The sequence below is a fragment of the Mus caroli genome, chromosome 17, assembly GCF_900094665.2.
Source record: "Mus caroli chromosome 17, CAROLI_EIJ_v1.1, whole genome shotgun sequence".
Classification (NCBI taxonomy): domain Eukaryota; kingdom Metazoa; phylum Chordata; class Mammalia; order Rodentia; family Muridae; genus Mus; species Mus caroli.
In genome coordinates this window covers 10,067,292-10,084,366 of record NC_034586.1, presented here as the reverse complement: position 1 = coordinate 10,084,366, position 17,075 = coordinate 10,067,292, and the positions used below count along the sequence as shown (strand labels likewise).

Below are 17,075 nucleotides of genomic sequence, written 5' to 3'. Positions count from 1 at the left end.
ATAGTTCATCTGTAACATCTGTGCAAAGGATGTATGAGACACCCAGTGTGCTTCCGAAGGCATCCTCATAGGATGGCGAGGATGCAGGAAAGGAGGACGGTGATGGGGCATTCTAGAGGAGACATCCAACCCTAAATGTAGCTATTGTGGGCAGAGAGGGGAGCCAACTGCTGGTTTAGATTTTCAGTATTAATGCCCTGCAATCAGAACCATGTGTAGCTCCTGCCTCACCCATGATCTGTCAGCCTCCTGAACATTCTGTCCTCTCTCATGCCTTCTTCAGAACCTGGCCTAAACCCTTTCTTCACTCTGTACCCTCTTGGCCTTCTCATTCCCTCTCCCTGTGTATGTCACCATTGCTCAGACTGGGGGTTTTCCTGCTCTGAGTTTGGAGGACCAGAGATGAAGTAGAGATACTGGATGAGATTTACCGGGGAGGGAAGGGACTTCAAGAGTTTTCGTGAGATGTCACGGAGCAAATCAGGGTGGTGCAGAGCTCTGGAGGTTGGAATGGGAGAAGGAAAATGTCACCTTCGGGGTACTGGTTATTTGACTCATGGAACAGCAGTAGCTTTGATAAAACAAGGTGCCATTTACTGCTTCTGTCATGTCTGGAGTGTCTGCAGCAAGAGAAGCATGGGGCGGGTGACATTAATCCATACTGGAGGTCTGTCACACAGTGAGGGCATAGAAACGTCTAGTGTATCACACAGGGCAGATTGAAGAGTTCACAACTATTAACTCACACATCCCAGCTGTCGTGGAATGAACCAGCACTCTAGTCCTGGAAAAGAGACCCCAAGGTTCAGAAAAGTTGAGGAACATATCCCATTTCACACAGACTCCTCCAAGAGGCAAAATCAGACCCAAATCTGCTGGGCTAGCACCCTCAACTTTGGCTTCCACTAGTGGACAGATTTTACAGTGAGCAATCATGAAGAACTGGAGAGAGAACTCAGTGTAAAGAGCATTTGTTGTTCTTGAAGAGGAACCACGGTCAATCTCAGGACCCATCTAGCAGCTCACAACTGTCCATAACTACTATTCCAGAAGATCTGATGCTCTCTTCTGACCTCCATGGGCACCAAGCATGAACGAGGTGCACAGACATACAGGCAGGCAAGACTCTCACACATCTAGAAGAATCTAAAAAAATAATTTTTAAACAGTAATCTTTTATGAAATGCGGAAAAGAAGGCTAACACAGTTGAATCGCATATTTTAATCTAATAAAATGATTAAATTCAGAGTTCAGAAATATAAAAGATTATCCAAAACAGTTAGGATCATACTTGTTTGTAGACAGCATTGACATGAGCTGGTCACTTCTTGCCTCTACACAGTTCAAATGAGCAAAGGCCTTCTGCAGTGTGCGTTCACAATGCATCTACAGACATATATTGAGAGGCTGGGGACCATGAACAATTTCCCATATAAACCCCAGAATTGCCCCAGCTCTCCTCCCATCTGCCACTGTTCCTTGAGAACAGAGAGTACAGACTGACCTAGGTCAGAAAGTGACAGCCAGCCATACACTCAATCTAGTCCAGTCTCTCACAGTATGGTCATCCAGTCCCTAACCTTCATCCCATAGTGGCCTTGGGTGAATTCCCTCAAACCTGATGCCTCCACAGAATGAAAGTCATCCTCAGCTGCCTGTTGTTCAGCACTCTTGGAACGATGTAGTCTAGCTGTACCTTCCTCAGGATGTGGTCCATGATCTCTGTAGAAGGCATTTTTCCTTTCCAGTGGACCCTAGCAGGAGGGCCCAGACACTCAGAAGTGAGGCAGGTGGACTGGATCCTTCCTGGGCCAATGAGATGGAGCCGGCAGGCCAGAGTTAAATTTGCTCTCTGAAAGAGGACTCTCTGGCTGCTTGCCCATTCAGCTCCCTTTAACAGGGATTCAACAGTAGGGTTGGCTCAAGCAGAGGCTAAAACTGGAGTCTGACAGAGCCTGACAGCATAGTCTCAAGCAGGGGCTACTGGAAATTAAGGCTATGCCTGAGCTAGTGCCTGTGTGACCCATGGTGTGAGTGACATCTCTAGAGAGCAAAACTTTATGAAACAGGCAACCACTGCAAGCTTCTAAGGATATGGTAGGCTCTGGCTTGCATCAAGAGCACAGAGAGCAAGCCAATGGAGACTGGAGGCAGAGGAAAGGGCAAGGGAATAAACCAGGCCCTCCACAGAGGGACGAGGAAGTGAAGTTGAAATGCATTTAAAACCCACCCCACCAGCACAGATCTTGAAGGTCAAACAAGGACACATACATTGTATGTGATTAATTTCCCGAAGCCAGCCTTCCTTTTTCACAGATCACAACAGTCCGTTTAAATATCTCATTTCTACAAAGTGAATTTACATTTAAAGTACAAAGTGCAAATACTATGTGTTTTTCGTTTTTAATTGCTCTTTGGTGAGGGAAAATTCCCACATGTCTAGGAACTGTCTTGAGTGGTCAGCCGTTCATCCTTGTTTCCTGGGCTGGAGAAACAAAACAAAAAAACAAAATGAAGATAATCTTAGGAAGATGTCTGTGTCTTCCCTATGCAGACAAAGACTTGCTCCTGGAAGTAAACCTACTTGCTATGAGGAAAGCCATACAGGAAAGGACAGGGCACCTTACAGTAAAGAATGAGTGGGCCTGTTGTTTAGGAAGTCTTTTCTTCCCTTGAAATCACCAGCAGAATATATCATCTGAGAAAGATTGCATTGACTTCAAATACTGTAAGTGAACTAACTACAAGGTGGCACAGATAAAAGTCCCAAACTTGCAGTCACCAGACTTCAGCTTGGGTTACGTGTGCCCCCAGCCTAAACAGTCTTAACTTTTTTCCTTTTGATGTTTCTGTCTTGCTGTTTTTACCTAAGAAGAAATTCAGCTTGCATCTGTGTTTGCTGTCCTTCACCAAATAGACTTTCAAGGGCAGTCATTTAGAAAAGGAAATAAATAAATAAATAAATAAAAGCAGCCATCTTTTTATCAAGTGCATCAACCTGTATAAATGGAGATTAATCTTTTTATCTAATACCTAAAATACTAAGCTTGGAATCTTAGGCTGTCTTTCCTTCATTCTGATAACCCCAGGAGGAGGTGAATAACCTCTAATGCTAAGCTGGTGAAAGCTTTGTCTTAATTATAAGGCCTTCTGACGGACCTCAGTCATCACCGAAGATGCCCAGAGCTACTGGGGAAGGTGGTTGCTCTTGAGAGCCAGAGCCAAATGCTCGAGCTCACAGCTCTGATCCTGGCTGAGCAGCTATGAAGCTACCTAGGAAGAACTTTCAGATTTCTGGCCCGCTGAATCACCCCATGGCATAATAATGGTAAGGTTTCGCTCCGTGCACTGCGGTACTGCAAGAAAGATGGAAAAACCACACTGCTGTGTCTTTTTTTCGGGAAGAGTACTCAAGTGGAAGGCTTGGTTTTGAGTTGGGGTGTTTAAGATTGCATGGCACATGTGTGTCTGAGAGTTGCCATTAACTGAAGCAAACAGCCCCTGGGAAGCCTTTGGAGGCAGCTGGGTAATTGCTCTCAGACCTGCCCCCTTTGCAAGTGTAAGTGATTTGCAGTGTGACTGGAAAAGTCAAAACCATAAACATTTACTAAACAAAGGAAAATGAATCACATGTCCTTCCCTAATGAAAAGGCTTTCAGTTCTCTCCAAGGTGTGCACAGGAGGTCCCTACTTAAAGCCCACAATAAACAGGGACCCTCCGTCTGGCATCAAACAGGTGCAGCCAAAGTAAACAGATAACATACCAGAGTTAATAGAGAGCTCCGCTTGCCTGGGTTTGGGCAAAGAACCCTGGAAAAGTGTCCCCACTTAGGCTGCGGCTGGGACATGGGGTCCACAACTGCACGCTTTAATTGCACACCTAGAAATGTGGCCTCGGAAACACAAATGTTTGTTAACCCAGTAAGGAACTGAAAATCTCTTTGTGAGATGAACTCCTGCCTCTTTTGATCTCCAGGTGAGTGGGTTATTTGAGGGGCAGAGTGTCTCTTGTCCCAGCCATCTCTTTAAAGAAACAAACAACAAACACCAGCTTCCCTGACCATTTCTTCCACACAATTGGGAAACCCATCTTTAAATTAACAAATTAACTGGAATTTCAAATTTAAAAAAAAAAAAAAACAAAACAGGGCAGAATCTTTAAATACAGGATTTATCTGGTCAGTGGTCACAGGCAGAATTTGGCAAAAAAAAGTTTCTTTGCTCCAAATGCCTTAACAAAGCTGTCTGGTTTTCCTGAAGATACCACTGTGCCTAGTCCTACAAACAGACCCCGGTTTCTCTTGTAAAGTTTAAGTAGATCGGAGTACAATAAAGTCTACAGCACAGATATACTCACCTGTCTATTAGAAGAAGTCCTTTCAGCATTTCCTCTGGGGGCTGGGAGGGGAAAAGACATTATTGCTAGTCAAATACTCCTCAATGACAGGCTGGACAGCATCAATCAACAGACTGGGTCAAATGGCAATGTACCCAGAGAGGCCCGAAGCTAGATTTGGAAGAGTGGGCTTTTAAATCACTACGGAAACATTGTCTAACAACACAAATGCCCTACTGCAACACTGGGAGAGTGCCTTGTTTTAGCCCAAATCCCAACCACACAAGAAAAAGCAGAGTGAGCCTGAGCCACACCCACACACATTCTGTTCTTTGAAATATTTTGCTTCAGTATTAACATCAGCTTTGGCTCATTTCACTCATGTGCTGTTTGTCCTTGGCTTGGAGATGGGGGGTTCTCCCCTTTCCGCTCTCAGTGAAGTACTCACTCCTGTGCTACATGGACACTTGACTTCAGGTGCCCCGCCCCTACCTCACGCTGGTCTCTGCTCAGAGTTCAGCCCCTCTTAACTGGACAAAGTCCCTCCTTGCCCAGAATCGGGGTGGGGGGCACTTCTCCAGCCTTCCTTCCTACTTTGTAATGGCCTCCATGTACCTCCATTTCCTCATTCATTCCTTCCTGGCCGTGGACAGTTGCTGTCGGTCCCCAGTGGACTCATCTTCCTCCTTTCTCCCTATTCATTGTTAGTTACATGAGAGTATTAGATACCCATTTCCAGTTTCCTGCTGGCTCATAAGCACACACAGGCCACTATCCCAGATGTTCCTGTCTCCTAATCCCAGACTCTACCTCCAACCATAGCAACTTATCAGAATTCTAACAGGCAGCAAGGAAAGCTGGACTCTACTTCCCTTAACTGTTCTCCTGCCCATTCCTTTCCAGGACCGGGTAGCTCCATTCCAGAGCTACTTAGTAGTCTCATGACATCCCATGAACATTCCCTCCTTACAGCTCAACACCTGCAATAGCTCTGCCTCCGAACCCATTTCTGAGTTCATGATTCCCAACAGCCCTCTGTCCTGTGCAGACAGCCACCCCACTCAAAGGAACATGTTGAGCCCAGATACCCTTTTGAAGTCATCCTAACTGGATCTATACCATGTGGTTTCCCAGAAGGCAAAACATCTCCCTCCTTGTATCTCTGCCCCCCGGTATATGTCATGGTGACCATTCAGCATTATATAACCAAATTAGGGTCCAGGCTAGATTTTTGTCTTGGAGAAGTGATTCTTGCTAATTTATGAGAAGATGGCTTTTTATTTTGAAGATCGCTATCTAAAGTCCCTTCAGCCAATTACTGTTAATGCTGTCCTGACCACAACAACATGGCTCAGAGGTACAAAGGGAAAAATGCACTCATGTTCCACACATGCTCTCCAACATGTTGATGAAGCCAGTCACCAAATCATAGAATCAAATGTGAGAACCTCAGACTCTATCTATCCTGGAATCCTCTCTACTCCTGCTACATCTGATGACTTAGGCCAGCCCCCACAGAGAATCCAAGTGTTAAGCCAGCTAAACCCACTGGGACAACTGATCTCCTAGAGGTGATAATTTCACTGTCCTTGACTTGGCCTGAATGTTCCAGTAGAGCCTATGAACTGTGTTGGCCAGTTATCGCCAATGGTTCTACAATCAGGAGGGAAGTCATGTCTGAACAGATAGCCATTGTGATTAGAACAGGAACAGGTTGGGCATTAGAGCTGTACTCAGCTTATGTTCCTGAGACTTGCTGCTCTCCTGGCCAGGTGACAAGATGCTGACCACCCGTGGTCACTTCTACGTGGTCGACAACAACCAATGGCATACCGTGTATCTCCTATATACCGACCGTAAGGCATCCTGTCAAATCCAGGAAGCAAACCCTCGACACAAAGCCCCAACATGATTAAAGTGCAGGGTACTGACGTAAGGAAGGCTTACTGTGGCGCTTCCTGGTGTTGGCTTTACCCTCCTCTCTGGTGACACCCAAGCAGCCCATGAGCTCCTGCACGGTGATGGACTTGTCATTGTTCATGTCGCAGTACTCCACAAACTTCTTCACACACTTTTTGGGCTTGGATTTCTTTCGCAGGAACCTCTTAAAGGGTTTGATCTCCTTCTTGCCAATGTCTCCACTAGAGTTCTTATCAAGCAGCTTGAAATACCAATGCACAACCCTCTCCTCCAGGGTGTGGCTGGGGTCTGGCTCTGACAGCCTAGAGGATGAGCAAGCATGTCAGACAGAAGGCTGAAGCTGCTGTGCCCCCTGACTCTGGCTCCCCCCTTCCCCACCCTCACACCTGTGCCTACCCCAATGCACTACCTGATGCGGCCACCTCCAAATATAAGCCAGTGTGTTCAGAACAAGGAACACCACAGCAATGTGTGCACCGTGGTTATTCAATTGCCCAAGGCCTTGAGTTCAAGGTCACTGACCTGAGACCTGGGCTCAGGTCAAGAAGTAACAGCATCCACCAGAGGCATCTAGAGTGCCAGGCTCTCTACCTTAATGTGATAATTTGTCTACTGTGTATGCAAGATACACTTAAGTAGATGAGGTGAGATCAAAATTTTTTTCAGTTATAACTAGACAATTTTCTTTGGAATTCTTTTAAAGCTGTACATTCTGAGATACAGATAAGTCAGGCTGTGAGTCAAACCTTGACACTGTGCTGTAAGGACGTCCACCTCTCACCTGAGGTGAAGAACCTATGCCATCACTTTGGACTCAGCGGACTCCACTGTTTAGATGGACTTTCCTCTGTGAGAGTGCAAATACAGCAAGCAGATGCCAACAGCCCCCGGCGACTGGGCTCGCAGGCACTATTGTGGGTCAGACACTCATAAGGCAAGATAGTCCCTTCTAAAGTACATGACGGGAGGTTGAAATTTAGGTGACTTCTTTTGCCTTAGCTTATGCAAATGTGACATTTCCCCCTCAGTGTTCCTTCTCCCCTTATGCCTTCCTTAGCAAAGAAAGCACAAGATGAAGGGCGGCTTTTTGCTAAGGAGGCTTTATACAGGAGACAGCCAGGAGCTCGCTGTCAGGAGGACATGGAAACAGTGTTTTTAGAAAAACAAAAGCATTAAAATAAAGTTTCTTTCAGAAATAAGAGTGAGAGATTGTGATCACCCAGGGCTGAGTTTAAGTACTGAAGTGCCACAGCCGTTCACCTGGACAGCTCCATCACCCTGTACTGTGAGGAAGTGGGCACACAGGCACCGTTAGTTCTACCGTGACAAAAAACCAAGTCTCACTGTGTCTACAGTGTACACAGGAGAGCATCTGTAGGGTGAGTCTTGTTGGTGGGATCAAGGCCCCAGCTGTACACTTGAACCTGGATAAGAAGATAAGTCTCACATGTGCAGAGCAGGGATCAACGATAAATAAGTCCCAGCACTCGGGAGGCAGAGGCAGTGGCTCCCTGAGTTCAAGGCCAGCCTGGTCTGCAGAGTGAATTCCAGGACAGACAGGGCTATACACAGAAGCCATGTCTCAAAAACAAGTAAACAAACAAAAAATTAAAAAAAACAACAACAACAAAAAGCCAACTTTTTTTGAGTTGCAGAATTCCAAAGTAGGTAAGTCAAAACCCAGTAGCTAAGTCTCAGACTCAGTTTCCACCTATAGATCCACCCAAAGCAAGTGTGTTCCTCTTCTCAGGCCTCCCTGGGCCCCAGGAGCCCCTGATCATGAAGAGGGAGGCTGTTCCCAGGGTCCTCCTCCTCTAAGGTGCTCTCTCTCTCTCTCTCTCTCTCTCTCTCTCTCTCTTAGACATTCAAGTGAACTGCCTGATCTCACATGGCCACTGGCCAGGAAGAATTTAGCTTTCCAGATTCCTTCAAACTTCTGGGCTTCAAGCCAGCATATTGCTCTGCAGCAAGACACAGTATACCTGCCAGAAGAGGAAGAGGGGTCAGAGACGGCATGAACCATGTCTGTGGAGAGCGCATCCAGGACACTTGTCAGAAACTCATGCTTTTTGGCACCAGGACAACCTAAAAAAAAAAAAAATGCACATTTCCCCCCTCTGTTAGTGGAATTCACAAGGTATAACAGAAGTCTCTGTACAATGGAAAAAAGATTTAGTATTCAGAAATTAGTAAGTTAGACTTGCTTCATATGAATGAGATGATTGGATGCAGGCGCACTGTATTCGTACCTCATGCTCACCAACTGTACCACTATAATTCATAGGTGTTGACCTTGACTCACAGCAACTATCAATCATGGCATCTAACATTTGTTGAATTATGACATGAGATTAAGATTCTCAAGCTTTAGCCTCTGGTTGATCTCTAAAGCCACAATACAGGCATGTATGGGTGTCCCTTTGTTACCTGAGGCCTCAGATCCTTGGAAACATCCGCAGTAACCAAGTGCTCCCTACTGGGATTTTCACAAGGAAATCTAACCCAGGGTAGTGAGTCCAGACGCTGCCAGCCACCATTACATAGTTCCTGAAATCCCAAGTCTAGTTAGAAGCAATGTCAGGCAGATCTGTGGTTGCCTCCTTAGGGGCAGATTCATCAGTGCAACACATATCAAGGATCATGGATGTTCATACTTGTGAGCCCCAGAGCTCACCGTTTAGGATCTCAGCCCAAGAGAGATTCACCAATTCTGGTATCCAGAGCTCGACTTTCCACAGAGCATTTTACAGGCATGGTAGTGCTTTTTTACCAACCTCCCCTGCACTCACCCCCACTTGGGGTACCTGTCTATCAAGTCTGAGATATTCTCTCCATCCTGAGTTATGGTAGCTGGGCAGTAGAGACTAACATGCTAGTGTGGTTGAAGACATTTTGGTTTCATAGTTTTCCTTTAGACACTTGGGTTGTTTTATTGTTGTTATTGTTGTTTTGTTTTTTGTTTGTTTGTTTGGTGTGTGTGTGTGTGTGTGTGTGTGTGTTTACTATGATTCAAACAAATACTAGCTGCCTGTGGCAAGGATCTATGGAGGTCTGTTTTGACTTATTAAACATTCTAGCAGAAAACAGATGTTAGCCTTTCATAGAGTGTTTGGAACTTGAGACAAGAAAGACTGTGTATCTCTTCTGTGCTCAATTAAAAGGATGGATCACAATCTACAGAACAAGCCATACCCACTGAGTGAAGGAAGGGCTCTGAGAAACTGTCCTGAATCCCTGAGGCATTCTCCAGAAGGGAAACAGAAGCCTGAGATTGCTTCAAGTGGTTGCTGGCTCTCCAAAAACTTCTGGAAACCATCTTTGCTGGACAACTGGAGATGACACAGGCATTGATGGTGTGAAGACAAGGATGGGAAATCAAGCTGCAGGCCCATTGGAAGGGGCTTCCTAACTGCCTATATGCTCATCTGGCCCATGATACCTCTGAAGGAGGAGGCATACTGGGAAAGCATGGTAGGCCTTTGCAAAACCCTGAGGTGCACACATGAACTCCCCAGCGCTTGTCAGCCTTAAGAGACTCAAAGGGGAATATGGTGAAGGTAGCCATTGTTCACATCTTCTCAGAGAATGTCCACTGAGAACCTGTGAAGAAGCAGGGATCTGGTCACACTCGAACTCAAGCAAGGTCCTTGGGATGGATGCCAGGTATGAAATCCTTATTTTGTTTTACAGGAGGTAACTGATAAGCCATTTATTTTAGACTCTGACATCTATGTTTGTTATAGTTTTAGAGACATCAACAAATGGAAAAAGAACTGTGCATCACATCCAGAGAGGGCAGAATGAAGAAGTGGTTGGACTGGTTGGAGCAGCAACCCAGGAAGCTGCTCATGGCGGTCTGGGTTAGGAGAATGAAGGGAATGTCTTAACTACATGGATGGTCAGAGGTAATAGTGGAGATGTAAGAAAGAGACCCAGACAAAGAGCCAGAGTTATCTACAGGCTGTACCTGCCAGGTTTGTGTTGATTGGCCACCAAGTACCTTGAGCTGATTTGCTCGCTGTGAGAATCTGAGAGCCTTTTGCCTCCACTACAGAGCCTAGAGCCATACTGCCTTTGTGATACATGGACTGGGGCATAAGAACATTCCCAAAGTCCAAGACAAACAGATATGAGACTGACACGCTCAGAAGAGAGAGCTAAGAGCACCCATTGCCCTTGAAGGTGATGGCTTTCCATATATGAAAGGTAGCTGGACTATGTGTGTACAAAGTGCGTCACCAGGAATATGCACTCTGATAAAGTGCATATCCAAGAGAACTGACCTGGCTTGAGGTGAAGGGACAGTGACTTCACGTGGCCTCACAGTGGTCTGGTGTTATAGACAGAAGTCAATTCATTCTGCAGATACCAGTTCCCACACCCACACTACTAACCTGCCTATCCATCTCAGGAGCAGAGAGCCTTTGGTTTCCCCCGAGACATTACATCTCTGTCAGGACCACAGGCTGGCAGGAAACACAAGACTCATGGGTCATGCTCCATGCTTCCAAGTTCTCTTCTTAATCAAGCTGCCTGTCTTGGGGCCTGATGGAACGTTTCCAAGAAGAGTGACATTCCAGGGTAAGTGTCAGGATCAAGCATGCGGATCTTGATCTAACGGGACAGTCAGTTTATTTAGGAATAGTTCTGCTAGGAGGATGTTCTTCCAGTAAATGCATTACTGGGCTCAGAAGTCCTTGGCCCAGCAGTTGCTTCTCCAGAAGTTCATTTTCTATACCTTAAAAGATTTGTTTTTTTTTCTTTTAATCTTTCAAAAGAAATGTGTTCTGTACTTTCTATGAAACACCCCTATTTTTAAAAACAAGAGTCTTTTATTTAAAAACTACTGATTTCAGTACTTTTGCTTATGCTTATGATTTATCTTTTTTTCAGTATGCATTTATTCATGTTCACGACGGGCCTCCTGATTGCAGGGCAAATCTCCTCTGTGGATCATCACAATGAATGTAAACTTTCTCCCAGTAACCTACACGGCATGTCTGGCTACCACAAGGAAACCCCATGCAGAGCCAATAGAGGCAGAGAGCAGATGATCAAGAGAAGAGGCTGGGTGGTCCTAACCTGGGTCTTATAGCCATGCTGGTCAGGCACAAAGAGATGTTAGCCTCCATGCTAATGAAATACTGTGAGATTAGGGAAGGCCACTAGGATACAAACCCAGGCCTTGAGCTGGTCAATGTCCGTGAACTCCTGAGTCTGAAGTATCTGGTTGATGACAGGTTTTAGATTTGTGGGTACTTTCTTAGTTTAAAAAGTCTATTTTGAATTATAGCATTGAACCTGACATACAGCCAAATAACCCTCTGTCTGCAGCAACTTCTCAGTGAGGAATAACCAGAGTACTGTTTTCTCCAAGTTTAGAGTTTCCTTGAGCATTCTGGAACAAGCATTTCAAGGGACTCAGGAGTCTGGGGTAGCATGACGTTAGCAGAGGCTGGACCACAGCTTCCAGCTCATGGCACAAAGTGTTACACCTGATGTTTGAACCCACTTCAACACACAGGTTCTCTCCACCACGATAGCTCTAGACAATCCACAGTGTTGAAAAAATGGTGAATCCATTCAAACTCAGAGACACAGAAAGACAGAACGCGATAGAGGCATGAATCTTAGACCAGCTTAGTGGAAATCTAAAAGTGAATGGTCTTCAAAACTACAACCAGGATGGGTTAGAGGGGGTCAGTGTACTGACCCTGTCTGTGCCTGAGCAAGATCAAGGCCTCTGAGTTTTCCTCACTGCTCTTAAGACCACAGTAGTGGGGATGAAGGACCAGATTCACCCTTCCTGGACAATCATCCTAGTGTGTATGTGGTCAGAGTGGAAAGCACTCTTCAGATGACTTCAGTCTCCTTGCTGAGGGGGGAGTGAGGAAGGGAAGGTGGGCAGCCTTGTGAGCAGACGAGAGGCTGCTGTGGGCCAAGCCCATCCTGTCTGTGTACAAAGAAGACTCCATCCACCACACAGAGTATGGGGAGCTGGGAAATGGGTTTGGCTGAAAGGTCTGGGACTTAAAACAACTAGTAATGATCCATGGTCACAAGGCCTCTACTAAAACATGATATCACAGATATTCCTAGAAGGTGGCTGTTCCAAGTAGCTATCGTCTCCTCCTTGACTAGTCACAGACACATGCTGGGTGATGTGCTCCGGGACACAGGACCTATTCCCCCACCAACCCCCTGCTCTCTTTCCTTATGCGCAGTTCATACCTTCTTTAACATTTAAATTTACAACTATGAAAAGAATCAAAACTTAGACCCAGGCAACCAAGAGTTAGGAAAGTTTGCTCAGCTGCTTGGGTTTAGCTGCCTGCAACTTGTTACATAGGTGTGAAAAGCCAATCCCCTAATCCTTCCTCCAGGCTGGACCCCACAGAGGGTTTAGGATCAGGACGTGCTAGAGAAAAATCTCACTAAACTTTTCAAGTGTAAGATTTCAAAAGAAAACCAAACCCATTCTTGTGTTAACTCTATTTTTCTATTTTCTATATTTCTATACTTGAAATATTTATGCTCGGATCTCATTATTGTTCAGTGTATTTCCTGTCTTTTAAAGCATAGTTCCTGGGCTCCGGGATGCATGTTAAGGAGCTCACACTCATACATTGGTGGAAATCAGCTCTTGTTTAGGAGCCAAGGCCCAGGAGAGAGCTAAGATGATGGGGGAAAGCAAGCCATGGTGGGCACATGGCCAGTCAATGGCTCCCACTGGCCTAATCTTTTAAAGAAGCTATGGATATAAGGCCATGGGACTTCTCATAACAAACATCCCAGGAAGCCTTTGTCTTGGCTTAAATCTCCATAGGTTGGGCATCAGAAGGATATACACTAGGAATCTCAGGGACATGTCTGAAATATGGAGCTGCCTAGGCATTTATCCTCAAACCAGCCCTGCTGGTGCCTGGAATCTCTCTGAGTTTCCCAAGAGCATCGGTGACATTTGTCAAGGGCCTTGATGACAGCCATGACCCCCAGCCCTCAAGGTGCTTTAAAGGGAAGTGCTGCTGAAGAGATACTGAGAGAGTGGTCTTGAGTAAAGATTGGTGTCACTTCATAGGACTCATGGGACTTCTCTAGGTTCCAGTCTGTGTCCTTCTTACAAAACCTAAGGTCACAGGCCTCCTGGGGCAGAGTGAGCATCTCCGGACACATTTCACCTTGTAATGTGGCACTGTAAGTCTCTTCCAGGAGTCAGTGACAGTTCTGGTGCCTGGCCCCCACTACAGGCTGGTCTGGTCTCACTCTGTCATGCAAGAGAATAAACATATGCTGCTGCTTGGTGTCTTCCTGAGCTAAGGTTGTTGTATAGAAACTTCGCAGAGAATTATCAGGTAAGAGCTTTCTAGAACTGAACTGTCAATGTTTTAAAAACAGTTGATTGATAACAGCACTCCAGGAATCAACTCCAGTAATCCAGAGGCCATGGAGTCAAGGCAGAATAATCATGTCGTGCATGGGCACAGAGTCAGAGACCAGGCAACTAGGAATGAATGAAAGTGCACAGGATTGCGTCCAGCAAGAACAAGCTCTGACCACATACACAGTCTGAGATGTCTAAAGACATAAACACCTGGGTGGGTAACATCTCTATACATCTTAATTGAATGCTCAGTCAGTCCAGTTGGCCTCTTTAGGCTCCTAAGGATCTTCAGGAGTCCAAACACAGAACAGGTAGTTCTGAAATCTCCATAGCTCACGGTGTCTTCATGTTTAACTTCGAAACAGAAATGAAGGCCCATAGAGAAGAGAAAGTGACTCCTGAGCCAGTTAGCCTTGGCACACTTATGTCAGCCTCGTATAGTCAAACGTTGGCAGGGAATTTACCAGAACACCTACATTCTGAAGACAGGTCCCAGTTTAAGTTAGTTCCAGCATGTGCATTGATGTATATTTTGATAATGAACACTATAAGACATAGTGCAACACCAATTTCCCCCTTTTTGCACTGCTGAGATGGTAGCAGGTGTGTGGCACACACCAGGAAGATTCTGGGTGACTAATAAAAGGCTAAGTGTAAGGGATGTGGGTGGTCTCACCTTCCTGGGAAGTGCTGTGAGCCTTCAGCATAAGCATCTGCTTCTGTCTTAGTATCTTGACCAACCTCCAGGCAAAGCCCCCATCATTTTCCTCTTGCCTTTCACATTAGTTCCAAAGGACACAGCAAGGCTCCTAACTACTAGCTTGGAAACCCCAGACCTATTCATCCTCAGCCCTCCTCCCCACTCACTGCAGCTCTGTCTTGATGTTGCTCCCTCCATATTAACCCTCAGGCAGTTTCTTGCCTCCTTCTACCTCCCTTGCACCCCCAAAGCTACAGCAATAAAATGAAACACTTTCACAGGCTGCCACAAGTTTATCAATCAACGTGTATCTGCTAGTGTTTGACATGACGACACCCTTGCTTGAAGTCCTGGCTCTAACCCAGGGGATGACGTAGAGTCTAAGAAAGAGGCTCCACTAAACAGCTCACATGCTGGCTCCCACCTTGACCTCTGTGCTTCTCATGGGACCCCACTTCCTGTTCTGTTTCTATGACCAGTACTCAAATGTCATAGTTTCTGTTATCAACATTGTCTCGGTACTCTCAAATGACTGAGTTGGTCACACTTGTCTTTCTATTGTACATACTGTGATTCATATTGTATGTGCATGAAGGCCAAAGTATTGTCTCCTGACAGCTCTGGGATTCATGGCATAGGGGAGGCACTTACTAAAATGCTGTACATAGACTACATACCAGAACTTTACATGGGGTTCCCCTGGCTCTTAGTCCTGAGACTCTTGAGAACCGTGACTAATACAAATGGATTATAAAAAAGAAGACACAACATATTTTTCTAGAGTTCTCTAGAGGTGGCTGATCTGATTGAGTTCCCAGTGGCAGGAGAAGGCAAGCTAGCCAATGACAAAAGTTGCTGAGTCACTATAACCTATTGTCCTCAAGAAGAAGGACCTATTGTCCTTTGGACTTCATGCACATTGGACTTGTGTGGTTTCTCACCCACACTCACAGAAAGCACAGAAAGATGCACTGCTCTTGTCTCAACAGGACAAGCTGCTGGGTTTCAAGAGGCTCCTCAAGGACAGTAGGGGACAGAGGAAACTTCTGCACTTGGGACTCAGGAGAATCAGGTGGGACAATGAGGTGTAGCAGAGCCACCCACTCAGTCGCAGACTTAACTATCTTGCATCTGGGTCAGGAGCATTGAGAAAAGGAAAAAAACAAAAACAAAAACAAAAACAAAAAACCAAAACCTTGGATCAATGACAGTCTAGTAGAGCCATGCCAGGAAAAGCTGTAAGATTCCGTCTTCAGCCTTCCCCTTTGCACAACACTTCATGATGATATCAGTGAAGACGGACATTAATTACCTGGCAACCAAACTGAGAAAGAGTACAAAGATGATTTCTTTCTCAAGAGGTTGGATAGCCAAAGTTTTAAAATTTATGATCCCAATCATTATGATTACTGGAATATTAAGGTAGCACCAACAGGAAATAGAATAGCCTAATGTCATACACCTAACGTCTTGGCAAGAGAAGCCATGCATGTAGCATCCTCACTGCAGATGAACAAGACTCTGCAGTCTTCCCCTAGTTCATCCAGATACTGCCCTAGAGAACTCGGGGCTTCTTTTCAGAGTAGAAGCTGGCATTCTCACAGGGGATTATGTAGTCAGGTGACTGAATGAGAGGGCTTAGGAAGGGAACATTAGAGGCACAGAGGGACAAGTTAGCTTCTTACACGTGATATCACTTCCATGGCATCAGGGAAAGTTGGACCATGGACTGAGACTCAGAATCCCACCTTAAAAGCCAGTGGCCTAGTGCCTGCTAATCTGCTCTCAGACTCAACTGCTCCATAAGTGGTGTATCTGCTCAATAAAAGTCAAAACAATCTAACTCATTTCTTGATGACCCTTGGGTTGCAGCAAGGAGAGTATTGTTAACGTAAAAAGTGCTATTTGACTGCAGGGATCCCTTCCTATGGAAAGATACCAGATGGTCTATATGTCATAATCTCAGACAAACTGGAATTTCTCAGGTGACAACTGTCCTATTTAATTTAATCTTTGGAGCTGTGAGTTTACAAAGTCAATGTACTGGGACAGCCCCAACCCTCTGATGACTTGTGTGGAAACTCATACAGTAGACGGCCATTCACCAAAGAGTAAGATTTGGGCTGCTCCAGGAGACCTGGCCCATCTTATATTATTTGTGTTCAGGAAGAATCAAAAGCAGACAGCAGAGACAGTGAGACAAGGTCAGAAAACATGAAGTCAAGATGACAGATGAACCTTGGTGAAGTAACCATATACTGGTGGCGTAACCACATACTGGTGGCCAGGAAAATGGACAGACAAGCACTAGGTGCCCATACACAGTGGGCACCAAGGTGAGAACACCCATGCCTGCCACCCAGGGTGGTACTCTTCAAGCAGAGCAGCCAAGATTATGTTCAAGAAGGAAGAAGAGTTTTTCAAAAGACAAGGCCAGCATCTCCTCACCCTCTGTCCTGGATCTTTTCTGGCTTTATCCTCAGAGATGGGATAACATACCCCTACCTGGTCATCAGGCATAAGACACACTGAATGGGTGCCAATGCTGGTGGGAGGCCAGGTGAGGTGTCAATGGAAGATCTGAGGGGTGCTAGAAAGGGCGGAGTACTCCAAAGTTTTTATGGAAGCCTCTATTTGTCTCTCTTAACCCTATAGAAACCTTGCTAAACAAGCCAGTCTGAAGTTGGGATGTAGGAAGGGGCTATGGTACAAATGAAGGAACAACTTATACTGGCTA

General features: G+C 45.6%; 1 protein-coding gene across 1 annotated transcript in view; it reads right to left on the bottom strand.

Annotated features, from left to right (window-relative positions):
- Positions 1 to 1,207: 1,207 nt before the first annotated feature.
- The window catches only part of Smoc2 (SPARC related modular calcium binding 2), a 123,015-nt gene continuing 107,147 nt past the window's right edge, over positions 1,208 to 17,075 (bottom strand). The window contains exons 10-13 of the mRNA XM_021186294.1: positions 8,240 to 8,342; positions 6,285 to 6,559; positions 4,359 to 4,399; positions 1,208 to 2,486 (exon numbers count right to left, since the gene is read on the bottom strand). Of these exons, the coding sequence (XP_021041953.1) occupies positions 2,469 to 2,486; positions 4,359 to 4,399; positions 6,285 to 6,559; positions 8,240 to 8,342 (437 nt within the window). The 3' untranslated portion in view covers positions 1,208 to 2,468. The remainder of the gene's footprint in view (positions 2,487 to 4,358; positions 4,400 to 6,284; positions 6,560 to 8,239; positions 8,343 to 17,075) is intronic.